The sequence below is a fragment of the Salvelinus namaycush genome, chromosome 37 (assembly GCF_016432855.1).
Source record: "Salvelinus namaycush isolate Seneca chromosome 37, SaNama_1.0, whole genome shotgun sequence".
In the NCBI taxonomy this organism is placed as follows: domain Eukaryota; kingdom Metazoa; phylum Chordata; class Actinopteri; order Salmoniformes; family Salmonidae; genus Salvelinus; species Salvelinus namaycush.
This window is the reverse complement of record NC_052343.1, coordinates 5,319,466-5,342,198: the sequence shown is the minus strand read 5'-3', so window position 1 is coordinate 5,342,198 and position 22,733 is coordinate 5,319,466. Positions and strand designations below refer to the sequence as shown.

At 44.0% G+C, this 22,733-nt stretch overlaps 1 protein-coding gene across 1 annotated transcript in view; it reads right to left on the bottom strand.

Annotated features, from left to right (window-relative positions):
- LOC120031579 (plectin-like) overlaps nt 1-21,258 on the bottom strand; it is a 227,186-nt gene extending 205,928 nt beyond the window's left edge. The window contains exon 1 of the mRNA XM_038977388.1: nt 21,036-21,258. Coding sequence (XP_038833316.1) covers nt 21,036-21,258 — 223 coding nt within the window. The remainder of the gene's footprint in view (nt 1-21,035) is intronic.
- Between the last annotated feature and the right edge of the window lie 1,475 nt (nt 21,259-22,733).

Here is a 22,733-nt window from a genome sequence, read left to right as displayed (position 1 = left end):
TGAGGTCAGTGGGCTCCCTCTCTCTCGTTCCCTGTTCGCGCGACAACCCCCTGCTGTCTGTCTTCTCTGTAGTTCTCTCAGTTGGTTATGAGCTCTCCACAGCTCTCAACTTCATTCCAGTGGTCAGCACCCGCCCCCCCGCCCCCCCTCGTAACAGAGAAATACTCAATATGAATGCCAGGCTCCTCCTCTTAAGCTCTTAAAGACACATGGCAGGGGAAGCACACAGAGAGACAGAGAGAGAGAGAGAGACAGAGAGAGAGACACAGAGAGACACAGAGAGACACAGAGAGACACAGAGAGACACAGAGAGACACAGAGAGACACAGAGAGACACAGAGAGACACACACAGAGAGAGAGAGAGAGAGAGAGACAGAGACAGAGAGAGAGAGAGAGAGAGAGAGAGAGAGAGACAGAGATAGACAGAGAGAGACAGAGAGAGACAGAGAGAGACAGAGAGAGACAGAGAGAGAGAGCCTGGACCTGCTAGAGCAGTACCGCCAGACCTGGGCCCTGGCAGTAAACCCCAAAAATACTAAAATAATGATTTTCCAGAGAAGATCCAGATCTCAGGGAATTAGACCAGAGTTCTCAATTGGTACAAAATATATAGAGTACTGTACACACTACAATTGCTTAGGTTTAAAAATGAGCTCAACTGGACACCTTAATGAGGCAGTGAATGAACTGAGAGAGAAAGCACGAGAGAGAAATACCTATTAAAAATGTAACTTTATGGCAGTGAGGTGTGGGGTCCACTTGCAAAACAAGATTTCATCAAATGGGACAAACACCCCATTGAAACCCTGCATGGAGAGTTCTGTAAGATTATCCTACATGTCCAGAGGAAAACTACAAACAATGCATGCAGGGCAGAATTAGGCCAATATCCACTAATAATAAAAACTCAAAAAAGAGCAATTAAGTTTTGGAAACATCTAAAATACAGTGACCCCCTCTCCTATCATTACCAAGCCCTGCAATGCCAAGAGCTGAGCAAAGAAAAGAAAAGAGTCCCCTCATCCAGCTGGTCCTGGGGCTGAGTTCACAAACTTGTTCTACTAACACACTGAAGCCTCAGGACCAGAACATCCAATCAATCAGAATAAACCAAATTACAACACAGTCAAAACAAAACTACATTGCTTATTGGGAAACACAAGCACAAACACAAAGCAAAATGCAGTGCTATCTGGCCCTAAATCGACAGTACACAAATTCTCAATATAAGATGCAAGACCCAAACACAAACAGTAGAAAATATATATATATACTCAAATGTACAGTATATGCAATCCTAATCACAGAAACCAAATAAAATATCAATTGATTTATAAAAAACGAACCAAATAAAACAATTCTCATGATCAAGGATATTTTTCCCTCCCATCCCCAAATTATGCCAATGCACTATGCTGTTGCTGCCGAGCTGGCGTGTCCGGGTCATTCACCAGGCAGTGGAAGTCAATGTTTTGATGCCGCTGCCTCTCAAGTGATGAATACGTTTAAAAACTAGTTACAATGCAGATATGCCCTTGTCATCCTCTGGGAACAAGCTCCTTCGAAAGCAAGCAACATTGAATATTCAGCAGCTCCTCTACTTGACAATCCAGGGATAATTATTATTTATTTTTTATGTCAAGACTTCATCTGTCAATTTAATGTCACACCTGATTTGGCGGCATCATTACGGCACCCATACAAGCCACATAAAAGTGTTGGTGAATCATCTGTAGCGGTGGGAAAGCAATAAAACAAGTAACAATGCTGACATTGTACTGAAAGCAGCCATCCAGCAGTATTTTTCATTTATTCAACTAGGCAAGTCAGTTAAGAACAAATTAATATTTTGAATGACGGCCTAGGAACAGTGGGTTAACTGCCTTGTTCAGGGGCAGAACGACAGATTTTTACCTCGTCAGCTCAGGGATTCGATCTCGCAACCTTTCGGTTACTAGTCCAACGCTCTAACCACAAGGCTACCCTGCCGCCCCTACGCTCTAACCACTAGGCTACCTGTGGTTATAACTCCAGTTCTGTTTGTGATATTAAGATTCTAACAGCGGCAGTGTGTTATACAAAGCTAACACTCTCTAACCACAAGGGTACCTGCCGCCCGACACTCTAACCACTAGGCTACCCTGTCGCCCCAGAACCGCGAAAACAGTCATTTGACTGTTCATGATTTGTTTTATTATTATTACTCATGCCTCCCTCTGTCCTTGACGTTTCCTAAGTACTGTAAGTCTATATAACACACTGCCGCTGTTAGAATCTTAATATCACAAACAGAACTGGAGTTATAACCAGTGTTCCGCTCCGTCTTCCAACAGTTGAAAGTGCCGTGCCCAGTTGATAATCACTCTGATAATTGCCTCGAAACTGAACCTAAGCTATACTGAAACTAATTGCACACATGTAACAACAGAAGAAATAAATGAAGTAAAGCATGATGGGGAGTAAGGGGGAGAATGGGTGAGTTGATGAACGAGGGGGTGCGAACCGTGCATAATTATGTAATCAGCCATTGTAAATGAAGAACAGGGCGGCCCGTTCTATTGTATTGATCCACTCTAATTCTAATCTTAAAATGGTCCTATCAGTCTACTCTGGCCTACGAGTGTTGCAGAATGTGGTGATGAGGCAAGGGGAGAAATGTCACTATGGCCAAGTTGCTTGCAAAGAAAACAAGTCTGGCCGGCACCATGAGCAAAGCTGCCTCCCTCTGCGCAAAATAAGGCACCTATAAAGAGAAAACCGGAGACTATTACGCACTACAACCAAACAAAGGTATGTCCAAGTGTGTCAACGAGTGAAAGTTACAAACATTTTGTCAACTGTTAGGACAAGGGATAACAGCTAAATGAAATCCAACTAACTCCGTTGCGTGAAGACGCACACAAGCTGATATTAATTGGCTATTTTTGACTGCTGTCATATCGACACTTATATTCATTATAAATGTCATTATTGCTTTTGTGCTGAGTGTCACTATTTACCAAGGCCACTTGGCGCATATAATGATGCTTAGGCTACTGATTATTTCATCAGTTGACCGCGCATCTTGACCCTGCATCTCGGTGGTTGGGCTATTTTTAGTCTATTTTGTTGTTATAAAACGAAGCTGTTACCGTGTTCGTACACATTTCTGTTCCATAGTTGTAACAAACACTAATAAAATTGATTCAACACGAATGTTTTTTTTTTTTTTTACATATAGCCTACAGTAACATAAACGAATAAAAATGTGATTTTGATATAAAATATGGAATTAAAAAAGTATTCTAACGTTACCCACAGCGTTCATAAACACTACCAAATGATTATTTTTGCAATAGCATATATGAAATGTATTAATTACACTGTTAGAATGTTGCAGTCAGAATGACTGCTCATTAGCTTGAAGGGGGGATACGTGGAGGCCCATGGGTTCTAGTGTTTAACTCCTCCAAGTATTGTTATATTTCAGTGTCTTTAAACGTCAGATCCCCTCAGCAGCACACTGACAGGGAGTAGAGACAGTACCGTAGGAAAAATCTCGCCTCGTTGTTTCATTTCCGTCCTGGCCGTTCTATCAGCGAGTTTCTCATGACCAAGGCCAGTCCCTGACATCAGCCAGGGGGCTTTCCTGTGAGGAAACAGGATAAGTCCAAACGCCTCACTCGCCACTGGAAAAGGAGCCGTTGTTACCGTTCCAGACAAACGCCCACACTTCGACAGGAAATGGAAACTGTTTCACTACTGGCACAGGATAGGACTAGGACTACACAGACCTGATGGTTCACCACATTTTCATCTAGCCTGGTCCCAGATCTGTTGATGCTGTCTTGCCAACTCCTATGAACATTGTTGGTCATTCCTCTGACCACTGTCCCTTTCCATCTTTGGAGGATGCACGCACTCAAAGACTTGGTCTCTATTGGTTTACCTGACTATCGCTAGGCTACTCATAATGATGTGTTGCTTGTTTTTTTGCTTTTGAAGCGCTTTCAGCCTGTTGTGAAAAGCGCAAAATATATTTTTTTATAAATTATTATTATTATCAAGCCAAACATTGGCGACTCAATGACCATAGGAGTTGGCAAGACAACACAAACAGATACGAGACCAAGCTTGCATCCATACTTTACTGTACTGTATGTACTGTGCTGAAGCTAACTCTAGTGTTCTATCGTTGCCATGTGCCATAACAATAGAAAACTAGAGTAGCCTTCAGCATAAGGTAGATGCGGTGAAGAGGTCAATCGAACTCGACCAAAATAATGAAATTGCCATGGAAACGCGCGGGGGAAAGAGTCTCCTCATTGCCCCCTTGCAGAATTAGCCTACATTTAGGCTATTGTTTATATGTGTATTTAACACTATGTTGAGGTAGAAATCTGAGTATAATTGTTGTATGGATGTTAACCCCAACACATGTTCATGTCATGGTTACCAATCAACTGTATAACAGTTAAAAAACGACGTTGACTACCACCGCCGATTTCTGTATGCTAGCTATGCTAACCATGTTATACAAACGGGAGTTAGCATTCACTTCTTCTAAACCTGAAAAGGGAAAGACCTAGGCAATTGTACAACTTAATGCTTTACCTGAAATGTGTCTTCTGCAAATAACCCAAGCCCTCTGAATCAGAGCGGTACGGGGGGCTACCTTTGTTGACATCCACTGCCTTGTTCAGGGGCAGAACGACAGGTTTTCTTTACCTTGTCAGCTCGGGGCTTTAAGATTGCAGCCGCTCGGTTACTAGTCCAACGCTCTAACCACTAGGCTACCTGCCTCCCCGGTTTCCAAATCGAACATAAGTAACCACACTGTGGGCCTGTTACAATACATCAATCATGACGGATTTGACCAATATCCACTTTGTTAGATCAGATTTGTCTGGTCAATCTGGTCAATGGAAAGTCTGTGTTCCATTGACTCCTTTACAGCATCTATATACGGAATGGGATGGATTTAGACAGTTAACACACTCCGGTTCAGTGTGGCAAGTCTCTCAATGGAGGGAGAGGGCTGTTTGCTGTGTTGACAATGGTTAAAGGACTCTGAGGGTATTAGAAGACTGTACTGTGGCTTAACAGATGGGAGTGGAGTGGTGTGTTCCTGTATAAACCCATTTACCCCATTCCTCTACACCCCACCTGGAGATGAACACACACAAACACACACACATCACGTCACACATTCGTACTTGTTACTGGTGTTTCAGCAACAGGCCCTTTAGAAATATTTACACTTACTTCTTTCCGTGCCTCGACACTTCAGCTAGCCCCCTAAAAATAGGTGAGTTGTGAGTTGTTAACCAGATACAAGTTAGCGACATCTTTGAGGACTCTCCAGTTGTCTATATGAGGTGAAAGATGACCAGTGTGTGTGTGTGTGTGTGTGTGTGTGTGTGTGTGTGTGTGTGTGTGTGTGTGTGTGTGTGTGTGTGTGTCTAAGTGTGTATTTGAATGTGCGTCTATGTATATCTAACTTTGTGTCAACACAATCTGAGATGATTGTTTGCAGTTTCCCAGCTCCCAATGCAGACAACAGGTGTGCTACGCTGTGAACTTAGGCATGTGGAAGTTTGCATGGGGCTTAAGATACTCACACACGCTGTCCACATGAGAGGGTTCGAGAAGGTGTGCGTGCGTGTGCAAGTGTATTACATTTACATTGTAGTCATTTAGCAGACGCTGTTATCCAGAGCGACTTAAAGTTAGTGCATTCTTCTTAAGATCGATAGGTGACAACCACATATCACAGTCATAGTAAGTACATTTTCCTCAATAAAGAAAGTATCACCAAAGTCTGGTACGAAAAGTCAAGAGCAAGTTTCTTTTTTTGTGGGGCTGGGGGTGTAGTGTGTAGTAGTGATGTGGTTGGTTGGGGGTATTATCTATGAGAACTATGAAACTGAACCATGAAACTTTCTCTAACCACAATAGAAAGAGGAGTGGGAGGCCCCGGTGCACAACAGAGACAGAGGACAAGTACATTAGAGTGTCTAGTTTTAGAAACAGACGCCTCACAAGTCCACAACTGGCAGCTTCATTAAATTGTACCCGCAAACACCAGTCTCAATGTCAACAGTGAAAAGGCGATTCCGGGATGCTGGCCTTCTAGGCAGATTAGCAAAGAAAAAGCCATATCTCAGACTGGCCAATAAAAAGAAAAGATTAAGATTGGCAAAAGAAAACAGACACTGGACAGAGGAACTCTCAGCATCCCGGAGTAGCCTCTTCACTGTTGACGTTGAGACTGGTGTTTGCGGGTACAATTTAATGAAGCTGCCAGTTGTGGACTTGTGAGGCGTCTGTTTCTAAAACTAGACACTCTAATGTATTTGTCCTCTTGCTCAGTTGTGCTCCGGGGCCTCCCACTCTTTCTATTCTGGTTAGAGCCAGTTTGCGCTGTTCTGTGAAGGGAGTAGTACACAGCGTTGTATGAGATCTTCAGTTTCTTGACAATTTCTCGCATGGAATAGCCTTAATTTCTCAGAACAAGAATAGACTGACGAGATTCAGAAGAAAGTCTTTGTTTCTGGCCATTTTGAGCCTGTAAATGCCCACAAATGCTGATTCTCCAGATACTCAAATATCTAAAAGAAAGACAGTTTTATTGCTTCTTTAATCAGCACGACAGTTTTCAGCTGTGCTAACATAATTGCAAAAGGGTTTTCTAATGATCAATTAGCCTTTTAAAATGATAAACTTGGATTAGCTAACACAACGTGCCATTGGAACACAGGAGTGATAGTTGCTGATAATGGGCCTCTGTACCATTAAAAATCAGCCGTTTCCAGCTACAATAGTCATTTACAACATTAACAATGTCTACACTGTATTACTGATCAATTTGATGTTATTTTAATGGACAAGAAATGTGCTTTTCAAACAAAAACAAGGACATTTCTAAGTGACCCCAAACTTTTGAACAGTAGTGTATACAGTTGAAGTCATACATTTAGGTTGGAGTCATGAAAACTGGATTTTCAACAACTCCACACATTTCTTGATAACAAACTATAGTTTTGGCAAGTCGGTTAGGACATCTACTTTGTGCATGACACAAGTAATTTTTCCAACAATTGTTTACAGACAGATTATTTCACTTATAATTCACTGTAACTAAATTCCTTTGGGTCAGAAGTTTACATACACTAAGTTGACTGTGCCTTTAAACAGCTTGGAAAATTCCAGAAAATGATATCATGCTTTAGAAGCTTCTGTTTGTCTAATTGACATCATTTGAGTCAATTGGAGGTGTACCTGTGGATGCATTTCAAGGCCTACCTTGAAAACCAAAACAAATCAGCCAAGAACTCAGAAAAAAAATTGTAGACCTCCACAAGTCTGGGTCATCCTTGGGAGCAATTTCCAAACCCCTGAAGGCACCACGTTCATCTTGTAACGTCCTGACCAGAGTTCTTATGTGTTTTGCTTGTTTAGTGTTGGTCAGGACCTGAGCTGGGTGGGAATTCTATGTTGTGTGTCTAGTTTGTCTGTTTCTGTGTCCAGCCTAATATGGTTCTCAATCAGAGGCAGCTGTCAATCGTTGACCCTGATTGAGAATCATATATAGGAGGCTTGTTTTGTGTTGGGATTTTGTGGGTGATTGTTTCCTGTCTCTGTGTTTTGGCTGTCTCGGTTTTCACATTAGTTATTTTGTTATTTGTATTAGTGTTACTGTTTATTCGTCTAATTAAACATGTTGAACACTAGCCGCGCTGCATTTTGGTCCTCTCCTTCACCTATGGAAGAAAACCGTGACACATCTATACAAACAATTGTAAAAAAGACAACAGCAAAGGACCTTGTGAAGATGCTGGAGGAAACAGGTACAAAAGTATCTATATTCACAGTAAAACGAGTCCTATATCGACATAACCTGAAAGGCCGCTCAGCAAGGAAGAAGCCACTGCTCCAAAACCACCATAAAAAAAGCCAGACTACGGTTTGCAACTGCACATGGGGACAAAGATTGTACTTTTTGGAGAAATGTCCTCTGGTCTGATGAAACAAAAATAGAACTGTTTGGCCATAATGACCATCGTTATGTTTGAAGGAAAAAGGGGGATGCTTGCAAGCCGAAGAACACCATCTCAACCGTGAAGCACGGGGGTGGCAGCATCATGTTGTGGGGGTGTTTTGCTGCAGGAGGGACTGGTGCACTTCACAAAATAGATGGCATCATGAGGTAGGAAAATTATGTGGATACATTGAAGCAACATCTCAAGACATCAGTCAGGAAGTTAAACCTTGGTCACAAATGGGTCTGCTAAATGGACAATGACCCCAAGCATGCTTCCAAAGTTGTGGCAAAATGGCTTAAGGACAACAAAGTCAAGGTATTGGAGTGGCCATCACAAAGCCCTGACCTCAATCCTATAGAAAATTTGTGGGCAGAACTGAAAAAGTGTGTGCGAGCAAGGAGGCCTACAAACCTGACTCAGTTACACCAGCTCTGTCAGGAGGAATGGGCAAAATAATAATAATCTCACCGGCTCCCAGATCCAGAGGTGCTTCCTCCATTTCAGCATTGCCTCTCGTTACCCAACTTATTGTGGGAAGCTTGTGGAAGGCTACCCGAAACGTTTCACCCAAGTTAACCAATTTAAAGGCAATGCTACCAAATACTAATTGAGTGTAGGTAAACTTCTGACCCACTGGGAATATGAGGAAAGAAATAAAAGCTGAAATAAATAATTCTCTCTACTATTATTCTGACATTTCACATTCTTAAAATAAAGTGGTGATCCTAACTGGCCTAAAACAGGGAATTTTTACTTGGATTAAATGTCAGGAATTGTGTCAGGAATGTATTTGGCTAAGGTGTATGTAAACTTCCGACTTCAACTGTAGATATCAATAATAAGTGATATCCGTATCGCCGTAGACTACACCACTGCTGTCATCCTTACCTCCAAGCGTTTATTCAAGTTGGATAATCTTTGGATGCCGACAGCAGTCGCACCATTGGAAGACATAGCTTGGACTGTAGCCTACAAAAGCCTATTCTTGCTCTTTTCCCGCAATCCATCAAACCCAAACCCGTGTGTCATCATAGTGGTCTCTGACTTGTGGTCAGAATCGCTCAGGTGGAACAAACTGAAACTTGCGTGTTTTTTCAATGCTGATTTGAATGTCATTGAGAAAACAGAGAAGTGTCAAATATTTTTTTTTGCAAACCTTTGTAATCCTCAAAGTAATCATCTAGTTTTTCAAAAATATCTGTAATCTGATTACAATATTTTTTCTGGTAAAGTAACAGATTGCAGTTACAGTTTTTTTGTAATCCCTTACATTTAACAGATTACAAATAATCAGTTACTCCCCAACCCTGCGTGTGTGTGTGTGTGTGTGTGTCTGTGTGTACAGTAGGTGAGATGTCCATTTTAGCAATCGAATAACTATTGCTATGCTAGGTGATGGTTTGGTTTATCATGTTCATGTCTATGTAGAAGAAGACTGTAGGAGTAAGTGGAGATGACTCAGGGACAGGTATTAGAGAGAGAGAGAGAAGAGAGAGAAAGAAGGGCAGAGAAAGAGAAAAAGAGATCTGGGTCAGCAGCTTCAGGCCAGCGGCCTTGGCGCGTCTGCCACATGCTTTCGTTTCTGGATCCATTCATTGTGCCTAGTTCAACGAGTGGCAATTTTACAGCCAGATCCTCTACGTCTTCCACAAGTGAGGGCGCCACCGGTGCATCAAGACCCTCTACGTCATCTATAAGTGCGACGAGCACCGCCGCCACCGGTGCAGCGAGACCCTCTACGACGTCTACGTCATCCACAAGTATGACCTCCGCTGCAGCGGTGCATCAAGTACCTCTACGTCATCCACAAGTGTGACCTCCGCTGCAGCGAGACCCTTTACGTCATCCACAAGTATGACCACAACCGGCACCGGTGCATCAAGTACCTCTACGTCATCCACAAGTGTGACCTCCGCTGCAGCGAGATCCTTTACGTCATCCACAAGCGTGACCACCGCCTCCAACGGTGCATCAAGAACCTCTACGTCATCCACAAGTGCGTCCACCACCGCCACCGGTGCAGCGATGGAAGACGCTGAAATGGAGGAAGCACCTCTGGATCTGGGAGCCGGTGAGATTATTATTATGACCCTCACAGAAGTGACCACTGAGGACCTTGTTGAACAGGATGTGGCCATTGAGACAAACGAGGAGAGAAACAGGGAGAGAAACTAAGATTAACAACGTCACACCTGGCGTTATCGGTAGTACCAGCCCCTAGATCCGCTCAACTCATGTCAGCAGAGGCTCCTCCAAGCAACAGCGCAATCAAGACCACCTTCCTCAACGTTGGTCTCATTGTTGAAAGAACCTACTCTCTACTATCTTGACTATTTATTATTGCAATTATTGAAAAAAAATATTATAGGCTATCACAAGGGCCTTGGTCAGGGAGGTGACCAAGAACCCGATGGTCATTCTGAAAGAGCTCCAGAGTTCCTCTGTGGAGATGGGAGAACCTTCCAGAAGTACAACTATCTATGCAGAACTCCACCAATCAGGCCTTTATGGTAGAGTGGCCAGATGGAAGCCACTCCTCAGTAAAAGGCACATGACAGCCCGCTTGGAGTTTGCCAAAAGCCACCTAATGACTTTCAGACCATGAGAAACAAGATTCTCTGGTCTGATGAAGCCAAGATTGAACTCATTGGCCTGAATGCCAAGCGTCACGTCTAGAGGAAACCTGGCACCATCCCTATGGTGAAGCATGGTGGTGGCAGCATCATGCTGTGGGGATGTTTTTCAGCGGCAGGGACTGGGAGACTTGTCAGGATCGAGGGAAAGATGAACGTAGCAAAGTACAGAGAGATCCTTGATGAAAACCTGGTCCAGAGCGCTCAGGACCTCAGACTGGGGCGAAGGTTCACCGTCCAACAGGAAAACGACCCTAAGCACACAGCCAAGACAATGCAAGAGTGGCTTCAGGACAAGTCTCTGAATGTCCTTGAGTGGCCCAACCGGACTTGAACCCGATCAAACATCTCTAGAGAGACCTGAAAATAGCTGTGCAGCAACGCTCTCCATCCAACCTGACAGAGCTTGAGAGGATCTGCAGAGAAGAATGAGAGAAACTCCCCAAATACAGGTGTGCCAAGCTTGTAGCATCATACCCTAAAAGACTTGAGGCTGTAATCGCTGCCAACGGTGCTTCAACAAGGTACTGAGTAAAGGGTCTGAGTACTTATGTAAATGTGATATACATTTTTTTTTATATATACACATTTGCAAACATTTTCAAATAAACTGTTTTTGCTTTGTCATTATGGGGTATTGTGTGTAGATTGAAGAGGAAAGAAAACAAATGAATCCATTTTACAATAAGGCTGTAGCGTAACAAAATGTGAAAAAGTCAAGGGGTCGGAATATTTTCCGAATGCACTGTATCCAGCTCAGGGCTCCAGCTATCCATTTGGTTTGCTAACATGCTAGCTAAGTGGCTAGATGTTAAGATCAAGCTTCTTGTTAACATCTTAGATTTCTTATAGTTCAATTCCCTCCTGGATATATATATATATTTTTATAGCGCCCCCTTGTGTGCACTTTCAGTAATACCATATGCCCCGGTACGGTACAGAAACGGTATGACGGTATGAGATTCTGTATCTTGCCTAATGCTAGTAGGAGAAGAGTTGCGTCTTTCAAATGGTTCGCCAGGGATATATAAAGCGTTACGCACGTCATCATCGTTAACACTTGGCAGAGTGAGACAGGGAAGTGACAGCAGCGAAGTCCTTTAATGGCAATACTTTGAGAAGTTAAATGAAAACGTTGTGAAATGCAACCTTTGAGAGGTGGGATTGAGCTACAGTGGCAGCACAGGTGCAACGCTTGAAAGGGAGGCACCGTGAGACCCAAACCGTTGCTGGCAGCTGCGCAGGCCCCCCGACAACAGACATTAGACAGGCTGTTCACACAAAACAAATGCGATAAGAGACGGCGTCAGAAAATCACAGCGCTGATTACAGAAATGATTGCAGTTGATATGCAGTCATTGTCAATGGTAGAGGATGTCACCTTCAATACCCTAATGGTATTGGAACCTAGAATCTAGAACCAGACTACAAGATGACATGTCGAAAAACCGTGACGGCCCTGATGGAGAAATTGTATAAAGATTGCTCTGCAAGTACAAAGCGCAACCTCTCAAACACCCCATACATGGCATTAACAACAGATTGTTGGATGTCTAGGAACACACTGTCATACATCCCTGCAACGAACCATTGAAGAGAAGTGGAACATGAAGTACCATGTACTGAACACTGAGAAAATGGAGGAGATGCACACAGCTGAGAACCTAAAAAACGTAATTTACTACCCTCGTTGCTGAGTGGGTGGGGGACAGTAATAAGGTGAGCGCCGTATGGTAGCCAAGACTGCGGTAGATTGAACTGAATGGCCCCCTAGTGGTCATATGCAGCACCATATCTGCATTTTGAATTCACATGTAATTATAATTTTTTTGTTATTCTTTAAACTGTAAAAAAAAAATGCAGTTTAAACATTAAGAACATTTTTACATTTGTCACATCCCTAGTGTGCATGTGTGTGATGTATGATGCTGTGTGTGATGACAGCACCTGGGGATGCATAACCCTGTACAAACACATGTACACAACTAACATGGAAGGGAAATTCAATATGTCCACTTCGGTCTATGAGGTGAGTGATATGACACTGCATGAACACGTTAACATGTAAACACAGCTGGCACAAACACGGAAGTAAACATGCCCAACTTGACCTGTGACATGTGCCCTTTGCTTTGACCCAGGTGGCGTGTGAGTCCTTCATAGCTTTCACATGTGTGAAATGCCATTGATGAAGGCACACATGCTTGAAACATGCCCCCTCAGTAACCTCACACCTCTAGGTCTCTGCACTCTACTTTCTTCTGCAGGAAGTAGGTCTATACTTAGAAAAAAAGGTGCTTCCTAGAACCATAAAGGGTTCTTGGACTGTCCCTGTAGGGAGAGCCCTGTTTGGTTCCAGGTAGAACTCTTTTTGGTTCCAAGTAAACCTTTTATTTGAGGTTTCTTGACCGGGTGAACGGGTTCCACATGGAGCCAAAAAAGTGTTCTCCAACCAGGACAGTTCTCCTACAGGAACAGCCGTAGAACCCTATATGGACCGTTTGTAATTTAAGAATGTATGGCTCAAACCGCCAGTGTGCTTTAAGCATCCATCAGTGTTGGTTAATGTTTCTCTCAGTGTTGTACATCCTGAGAGGGAAGTGTCATTAATCACAGGGCCCACGCCAACCTCAGCAGCTTTAATAAATGTATGTCTAAGTTATTAATGCTGGAGGATGGTGGCGATGCGCGCATTTACTGTAAGCAGAACGGGTACAGGGAAGCTGCAGATTGCAAGCAAAGGCGCACACACACATAAAGACACAGTATGCACGCACATACACGCGTGTACACACAGATGCGCGTGCACATGCACACGCACACACAGTTAAGCACAAACACACGCGCACACACACGCAAGAAGGAGCTCATTTTGGCAGTAAAGGCGGGCCAGAGATAACAGACTCCTGAGCTGTAATTCTAAAGCCATAACTACGACTGTGTGTGTGTGTATGTGGGTCTTTGTTTATGCACGCTATGATTTATGGTCCTTTGCAATGGGGAGGAAATTAATATGGCAAGTGAGAAATGAAAATGGAATTGAAGGGTGTACAGAGATACTTTCCTACAGGGCCAATATTCCAATGTTCTACTGAAACAATATCAGCTTTTTTGGCCTTGCGTTTGGACTGGGTTGGGCACTCTTGCTTGTTTCAAATTAGATTGATTTGTAACAAATCAAATCTGTGTCACAGACCAACATCTATGCGATGACCAAGATGGCTGACACAAAGAATATTACTCATGTCAGGCTACTACGTCACCCACATACTGTAAATGTGTCACCGTTCTGTGTGCGTTTCAGTGACCTTCCTGCCAGCTGTCCCTTAGTGCCTTGAGTGTGTGTGTGTGTGTTTGGGGGGGGGGGGGGGGGGCTACAGAGGCCTCCTAAAGCCCATCTCTTAGTTTATCGATCGCTCCCTCTCTCTCTCCTACCTCTTGACAACATATCTCCATGCTAATCAGTTACAGCCACGACAGGAGTCTCAAAACATGGCTCGGGTTCATATATCATTACATAGAGAATCCCTATAAGCCTCCAGCTTATATGGCCTTTTCTGAGCAGTGTACTGCTTGTCTAACGAGTGCGTAAGGACTGTGTGATGATGTTAACAGCGACAGTACAGGAGAATGCCATGGAAACAGGCCGGTGCCACCCTCGGGTTACTGACAAGTCATTCAGTCTGACATTCTGTCTTGGTGACATCAGGGACATGCCTATCTAGTCTATCCCATGCTTTACCTTACCTTGCCTCTATCTAGTCACTGTAATACCCCACCTTCTACTCTTCATACTAGTAACGCGTCTTGGTCATTCATTTGCGTGAGCATGCAATGGGGCTTCGTCGGTGAGCCATTTCATGCCGTGTCATTACCACACATAAAAAGGAAACTGAACCCCTCTGACTGACTTTTCAGTAAGTATAAAACGTATCCTCGGCGAAATGAAAGGAGAGCCATTGTGCCAATAAGATCAGCCACAACAAATATGTAACACATTCTATTTAAAAAACGATAGAGAATGAGGCACATTCTCCAGAGGCTCAAAGGGTTTCCAGGGCTACTCCAGGACCCGGTTGGGAACTTTCCCATGCGGACTGACACCTGGTGGCGAATACGGCTACTGCGGTCTGGAGGCTTTTGGAGGGATAGAGAAAAGGGTCCACTGACACACTACAGGCCTCTGTCTAGCAAATGCCTGAGACGTTTGGAGATCTGCCGAGAGACAAATAAGACACATGCTGTACCACAGTGTACCACAATGACAGACAGCCTGTTCTTTTTAGTGGTTCTACTGATGGCAGCCCTCAGGCATATGGCTTCAACCCAAAGTCCCTCAGTGACTGAGACAGTACCAATGCGTGTGACTGGTGGATTATTTATTACACTGACTAAAGAGACTCTCTTTCACTCTGTTTACAGCACAGGGAACACACTCTGAGAGGAATAGAGAGGACTTCTGACTCATCCAATCAACATGCAGTCAGTGCAGAATCACACGGCCCTATGAATCAAATGGCTCTTTCCCACATTAAAATCTGCTCTCTGCGTGTGCGCGCGCGTGTGTGCGCATGGCGCCGTGACTTTGACAGCTTTAGATCATAGCAGCTCTGTTATGAATAATAGACAACCACTCAGTAGGGATGTTAGCCGGTTAAGTGAAGCCTCATCCCAGGAGAGCCCTGTCAGAAACAGACACCTTTCACACACATTACAGCTCTGAACACAACAAGGCCGTCGAGGTGTCCAACTAGCATGGCACCAGATGTCGTAATAAATTTAGATTTTTTTTTTTTTAAATGTGACATGAATATGTGTCAACAGTGTCAACATATCTATTCGCGACTCCTGTCTGAGGTGAAATCATTGAACGATGTTCTTCAGCCCTCCAAAATCAAAGCTAGTATATCCAGTGGTGTTGGATGGCGTTTCCAAACACGTATTGTATTGTAATCCACAGTGAATTCTCTGGTAGGGGTATACACCAGTGGTGGGCCGTCAGGGCCAGCAAGGCCTTCTCTGCTGGCCTAAACATCATCAGAATATATATATTTTTTTAAATATATTTTCCCACAAATATGTATTAAATTATTCCCCAGAGTAAGAATTATACTCTTCATTTCATAGCTTTCCTCTTGGTTGCACTGCTTCCAGCCCCAGGTTGAGATTTGGAGGGCTGGCCTTTATGTTAGATCTTTTATCCAATCATATTCAGCCATCATGTGTTGCCAGGGGTCTAAAATCTGCCCTCAGGCCTTCAGAATCAACAGTGCGGGCGCTTGTAGCTTAAAGTGAATGGAAATGAAAATTTAGTGTCAACCAATCAGCTTTAGAGTTGGCTATTGTACGCCTGCTGGCTGGCTCCAGTGTTACACAGGAGCCAGCTAGCAGGCGTAGTGCGTGCACGTCTTTTGATTGGATTACCAATATTGAGAAGCAGGAAACTGAATTTGATAAACGAATTAATTTGCGTACGACTAAGCTGTTTTTTCAACCCACAATGGCGGAAGGAGGAGAAGATATCGATTTGGTCGAGGATATAATTATAACGCCATTCTCAAGACGAACTTTTCAAGAAAAGTTAGACATTGTAAGGAGAGGTCGCCCGACGCCGATGCTACAAAGCCTGTCACAGGCGGGAAACGGGTTCGTTCGCCACTTTCAAAGTTCCAACTACGAGCGCTATCAATGGCTCACAGGCTCCGAGAAGCACTGCAAACTGTACTGCTGGGAATGCCTATTATTTGCAAGTGATCGATTTGGTGTTTGGAGCCACACTGGCTTTGCAAACTTGAGTTGTCTAACCAAGGCAGCAACGAGACACCAAAGTACGGCTGGGCACTTACAAGCAATGGTGCTTTTGAAAACTTTTGGGGACACCCGAGTGGATCTACAGCTCAATGAACAATAGCGCAGGGCAACGGAGCTGCACAATGAAAAGGTGAAGAAAAATAGGGAAATATTGAAAAGACTCATTGATTGTGTCATGTTTTTGGGTAAACAGGAACTTTCTTTTAGGGGACACGATGAAAGTGCTGACTCCACAAACAAAGGGAACTACGTGGAGCTTCTTTCTTTTCTTTCTGAAAGCAACACAGATTTACAATACCACCTGTCCACTAACAAAGTGTTCATTGGGACGTCCGGCAAAATACAAAATGACCTAATTTATGCTATTGCTGAAGTGATGGGAGAAGAGATCAAAATGGAGATTAAAAAAGCTCCCTTTGTTGCTGTTATGGTGGACGAGACAACAGATGTGGGAAATGCAGCACAGCTCTCACTCGTCCTGCGTTATGTGGCGGACACAGGAGTCAAGGAGCGATTTATCCGATTTGAAGATGTGACAAGCGGCAAGCGAGCTGATGACATTGCCGCTCTTATTTTCCGTTTCTTGGAGGAAAATGAATGTAGTCTGGATAAAGTTGTGGCACAGTGTTTTGATGGCGCAGCAGTCATGGCATCTGGACTCAATGGGGTGCAGGCTAAAGTTAAGGAGAGGGCACCGATGGCCTTATTCATTCACTGCTATGCACATCGACTAAATTTAGTACTGACTCAAGGAGCCTCAAAGCTTAAAGAATGCAAGGTCTTCTTTGCCAACCTCAATGGCCTTGCAGCATTTTTCTCACGATCCCCTAAGCGCACGCAACTGCTGGATGACATCTGCAAGCGTAGTCTTCCTAAGGTTGCACCAATGAGGTGGCAATATACATCTAGATTGGTCAATGCAGTCTTTGAAAAGAGAGTTGCCCTAAAGGAGCTGTTTAACCACTTACTGGAACATCATGATGACCATGACGGGGATACTGTGCTTATGGCTGATGGATTTAATGCACGTTTGGATGATTTTGAGTTTTGTTTTTTGCTTGAAACATTCAATGGGATTTTTAATTATTCGGATGTGCTTTTTGGAATTCTACAGAAACAAACTTTGGATGTACAATTCTGCCTGACATGGGTGAACGAGTTTTGTGACACAATTGAGCGAGAGAGGTGCAGGTTCAGTCAAATCTACGATGACACAGCGCGCATCTCAAGTTTACCCAGCGCACGCAGAGGCCCACAAGGAGACCCTCGCACATACTATCAACAACTCCACAGCAATATTCTGGACAACATTCTTTGCCAGATACGAAACAGGTTTCAAGACCACGAAAAATTTATGTTTCTCTCCCTCCTGGACCCCCGGCACTTTCAGACCTACCGGAAAAAAATCCCGCAAACAGCCTTCTCCAGCTTAACAGAGAGTCACGGAACACTGTTCGACCTATCCAAGCTAAAAACAGAACTGACTGTAATGTATGCTATGACTGATTTTGAAGGGAAAAGTCCCTCTGATCTCCTTGATTTCCTTAAGCAGAAAAATCTGAATGAGGACATGGGGCAACAGTGACTATCCCTGTGTCCACGGCTTCTGTCGAGCGGTCATTCTCGGCCTTAAAGCGAATCAAAACGTATTCCAGAAATGCTACTGGACAGACTCGGCTTTCAGCATTAGCCTCCATGTCGATAGAAAAGGACTTATTGGTGGAACTAAAACGCACAGATAGACTGTACAACAGAGTCATTGAAGTCTTCTTGAGGAAAGAAAGGAGGAAGGATTTTGTGTTCAAATAATCAGTCTTTGGTGAGTAGGCATACAATGCATGTTATTTTTTATTAAATGTGTATGTATGTTTCGCATTTTATTTCGTTAATATTAAATACCCTATATATTAACAAAATAAAATGGCAAATAGCCTATGTTGCAAATTATTTGTTTTCTTTCTTTTATTTTCAGTGAATAGTTATGTGTCTTTATCATCACGGTGAAACTGCTTTGGGTGCGACAATGCGCTGTTTAGTGAACACACTGTATTTATTTTTTTGGGGACTTAAAGCTCAAAGTTTGTGGACCAGAAATGGATAGAAGAAGAATATTAATATAACTCTGTTGCACTCGACTATGTTCTTGCCTATTAGTTGAACTGTACTGTATTGTACTCTTCCCCTGCAATTCTCTGAATAAAAATGTCAATTTCAAGGTGACGCAACGCCTGGTTATACTGCGTTTCTGTAATAAGAGGTGGATTAATTCGGGTGGGACTGTGTAGGACCTCACTGAAGGCCCAGGCCCCAGGCCCACGGCACGCTACTGGTATACACTAGTTCTACCATGGCTGTACACTGTGAATGGTGAATCTTCCCTCAACCACTGGGTGGCTGTCCTGAGTCTCTTCCTCTCCCTTGACCTTTTGGTGTGAGTGACTGAAAAGCGGGGACACTGCTCTGGAGTTCAGGTCCCAGGGGACACATTAAGGATGACACACATTCGTCTGCCCTGGCGCTTACACGACCTTTCACCTCCCTGTTCCCTAATTTGACCTCATTTTCACCCTTTTCAAGAACACTGGTAGAGGAGCTGAGAAGAACTCCCTCTGGGAGAAATTGAGTTGAACTCGACAAGAGCCTTTTGACACTGGAGTGTAAATGAGATAGATTGAGCCATTCCCAACTGTTCCAAGTGTGCCAAAGGAGAGTGTTATATGACAAATAGCCATACCCCACATGTCACTGCCTGGTGATGCAGCTTCGTGGCTCTTCCCTCAGCAGCCTCCTGTGCCACACATACATGGCTTTAATTGTTGCCATACACCTGTGAGTGACAAACATGACTGATGTGGGTCCCAATTCTCCACACTTTTCCCAAAGTGAGCATTAGCACTGACTACCATCGTTAAATCCTTGATATGGAATGTGCAAGTGCACACTTTGGGAGAAGTATAGCAAATTCGGATGCACCCCAGCAAAGGATTCCCACATAATGTACACACATCCAAGTACCTGTGCAGTGCACACACAGATGCGGCCGCAGAGGCAGTCCACTTGCCATTTGAAATTTGCACACCCCAGACCTATCTTAATGCCCCGGCTGGCTGTTGGAGAGCTAGCGGCTGAGATATATGCATGATTCCCCGTACTGTCAGGGTTTATAGCCTACTCTGGGCAGCATGTCAGCAGAGAATAGAACAAAGGCTGCCCCATGTGTGCTGACACAGCCCCACCAGGTCCTATGACAGAGGAAGAGCATTGGAGACAGGAGACAACCCCCCCCAAAAGAAAAAATCTAACAGTATATAATGAAAAAGATTAGGCTATTACTTAGACTTATTTTCAATCTCAGCAGTTGCAAAGGATGTGTTTAGGCCTCAAAGCCTTCATCAGCAAATGCTGGGTAGATCTAACCTTACTTTAACCAGAGAGGAGAACCAGGAAAACACGGAATAGTTTCATTGAAATTAGCTAGATGTCGATAATGATCCTGATGTATTTAATGTGGTTTGTGTTTGATGTCAAAAATGTTACATTGGAGCAAAGGCCCATTTTCACATGGCGTGTGGACAATGACGTTGTTCTTATTCTAATTATGCTACAGAATGAGGGGAAGGAACATGAATTTCCTCCAAGCTTCTAACGAAGCCTATTTGTAATGAGCAGGGGTGATTTTAGCACTGTTAATTGCGACCAGATATGGGACTCGGGGGAAGGTGTTCACTCCAACGTGCACCTGAGGTCGTAAAAACTCACACTCCACGTTGCCATGGCAACACAATGGTGAAATGTAATCTGATTGGGCCATTGATGCCAGGCCAATTCACTTACACGCGTGTCCATTGCACCGCAATCAAGGACTTCAAAAGTACAGACAGACTGAGTGAATATGGCGTCAGTATACTGTCGGGAATCTACAACCGTCCGCACGGTAGGATGTTCTCGACTGCCAGTGGAGTGATGCAGTTGTCACAAATATGTCAAAGAGATGATTTAATGTCTCTGAAACTGTTCTGTTTTCTCGCTGCACAACCACCCAACGAATTACAGTGTTATGGGAGGAGCAGCTAATAAGAAGGCAACAGCAACGCTATGCGCGCCAACTATCTAAATAAATAATGTGAATTAGATATCTCTCTATTGATTGAGCCCTGTAAGGACAATCACACCTAACACTTGGCTATAGCCCCACACTCTGTGGACCCACACATCCTGTTCAGTTGGTGAAACTTAGTCCAAAGACACCTGCCCAACACAGCACTCGTACACACACACACAGCACTCGTACACACACGCACGCACGCACGCACACACACACACACACACACTCGGCTACTGCCAATGAAAATAGTCAACAAAATTCTACCGAAATCAACTACTTCAATGGCTGGTATGATAAACACACTCATACACAGAACGTGTCATTCGCCCCCATTCAGACAAAGCTAGTTCAGACCCAATTTTCTAGCATGAGGCCTGTTAGGAACAGTAGCATAGTAAAGTAGCATGTGTGAGAGGTGGCAGGAGGAGCGTCGCGGGGCTGCAGACAGCAGACTGCCTTACCTGCGATGCGGATGACGGCCCTCTCAGCCGGGTCCAGGACGTCCCCGGCGCCTGAGGCAGACTTAGAGCGTTTGACCCTCTGGTGTTTGGCCAGGTTCCAGGGGAGTGTGTCCCCAGGGAAAGGGGCAGGGAAGCTCCTCTCTCCATAGCTGTCTAGCAGGGCCCTCTCCCTCTCCCTCTGCCGGTCCCTCTCCTTCTGTCTGTCCTTACGCCCCGACGCCATCACCTACAGTACTGCACAACGACATGGAGGAGAGCAGCAGTAAGGCATGGCACGTGTATAGGCCTATGCATATTAGAAACGTACAGTACCGGTCAAAAGTCTGGACAGACCTACTCATTCAAGGGTTTTTCTTTATTTGTACTATTTTCTACATTGTAGAAAAATAGAGAAGACATCAAAACGACTGTCTGTCATAACACATATGGAATCATATAGTAAGCAAAAAAGTGTGCTAAACATATCAAAATATATTTTAGATTTGTCAAAGTAGCCATCTTTTTCCTTGATGACAGCGTTGCACACTCTTGGCATTCTCTCAACCAGCTTCATGAGGTAGGCACCATGAACGCATTTCAATTAATAGGTGTGCCTTGTTAAAAGTTCATTTGTGGAATTTCTTTCCTTCTTAATGCATTTGAGCCAATCAGTTGTGTTGTGACAAGGTAGGGGTCCATATTATGACAAGAACAGCTCAAATAAGCAGAGACACGACAGTCCATCATTACTTTAAGACACGAAGGTCAGTCAATGCGTAACATTTCAAGAACTTTGAAAGTTCCTTCAAGTGCAGTCGCAAAAACCATCAATCGCTATGATGAAACTGGCTCTCATGAGGACCACCACAGGAAAGGAAGACCCAGAGTTAACTTTGCTGCAGAGGATAAGTTCATTAGAGTTTACAGCCTCAAAAATTGCAGCCCAAATAAATGCTTCACAGAGTTCAAGTAACAGACACATCTCAACATCAACTGTTCACGGGGGCCTGCATGAATCAGGCCTTCATGGTCAAATTGCTGCAAAGAAACCACTACTAAAGGACACCAATAATAAGAAGAGACTTGCTTGGGCAGAGAAACATGTGCAATGGACATTAGACCGGTGGAAATCTGTCCTTTGGTCTGCTAAACGACACCAAATGTGAGATTCTTGGTTCCAACCGCTGTGTCTTTGTGAGACGCACTGTGGGTAAACGGATGAGCTCCACATGTGTGGTTCCCACCGTGAAGAATGGAGGAGGTGTGATGTTGTGGTGGTGTTTTGCTGGTGACACTGTCTGTGATTTATTTAGAATTCAAGGCACACTTAACAAGCATGGCTCCCACAGCATTCTGCAGCGATTCGCCATCCCATATGGTTTGTGCTTAGTGGGACTATCATTTGTTTTTCAACAGGACAATGACCAAACACACCTCCATGTTGTCTATCTATAAAATAGCCTCAAAGACTCTACTCAACAAATTGGATGCAGTCTATCACAGTGCCATCCGTTTTGTCACCAAAGCCCCATACACTATCCACCATTGCGACCTGTACGCTCTCGTTGGTTGGCCCTCGCTTCATACTCGTCGCCAAACCCACTGGCTACAGGTTATCTACAAGTCTCTGCTAGGTAAAGCCCGGTCTTATCTCAGCTCACTGGTCACCATAGCAGCACCCACTCGTAGCACGCGCCAGCAGGTACAGTGGGGGAAAAA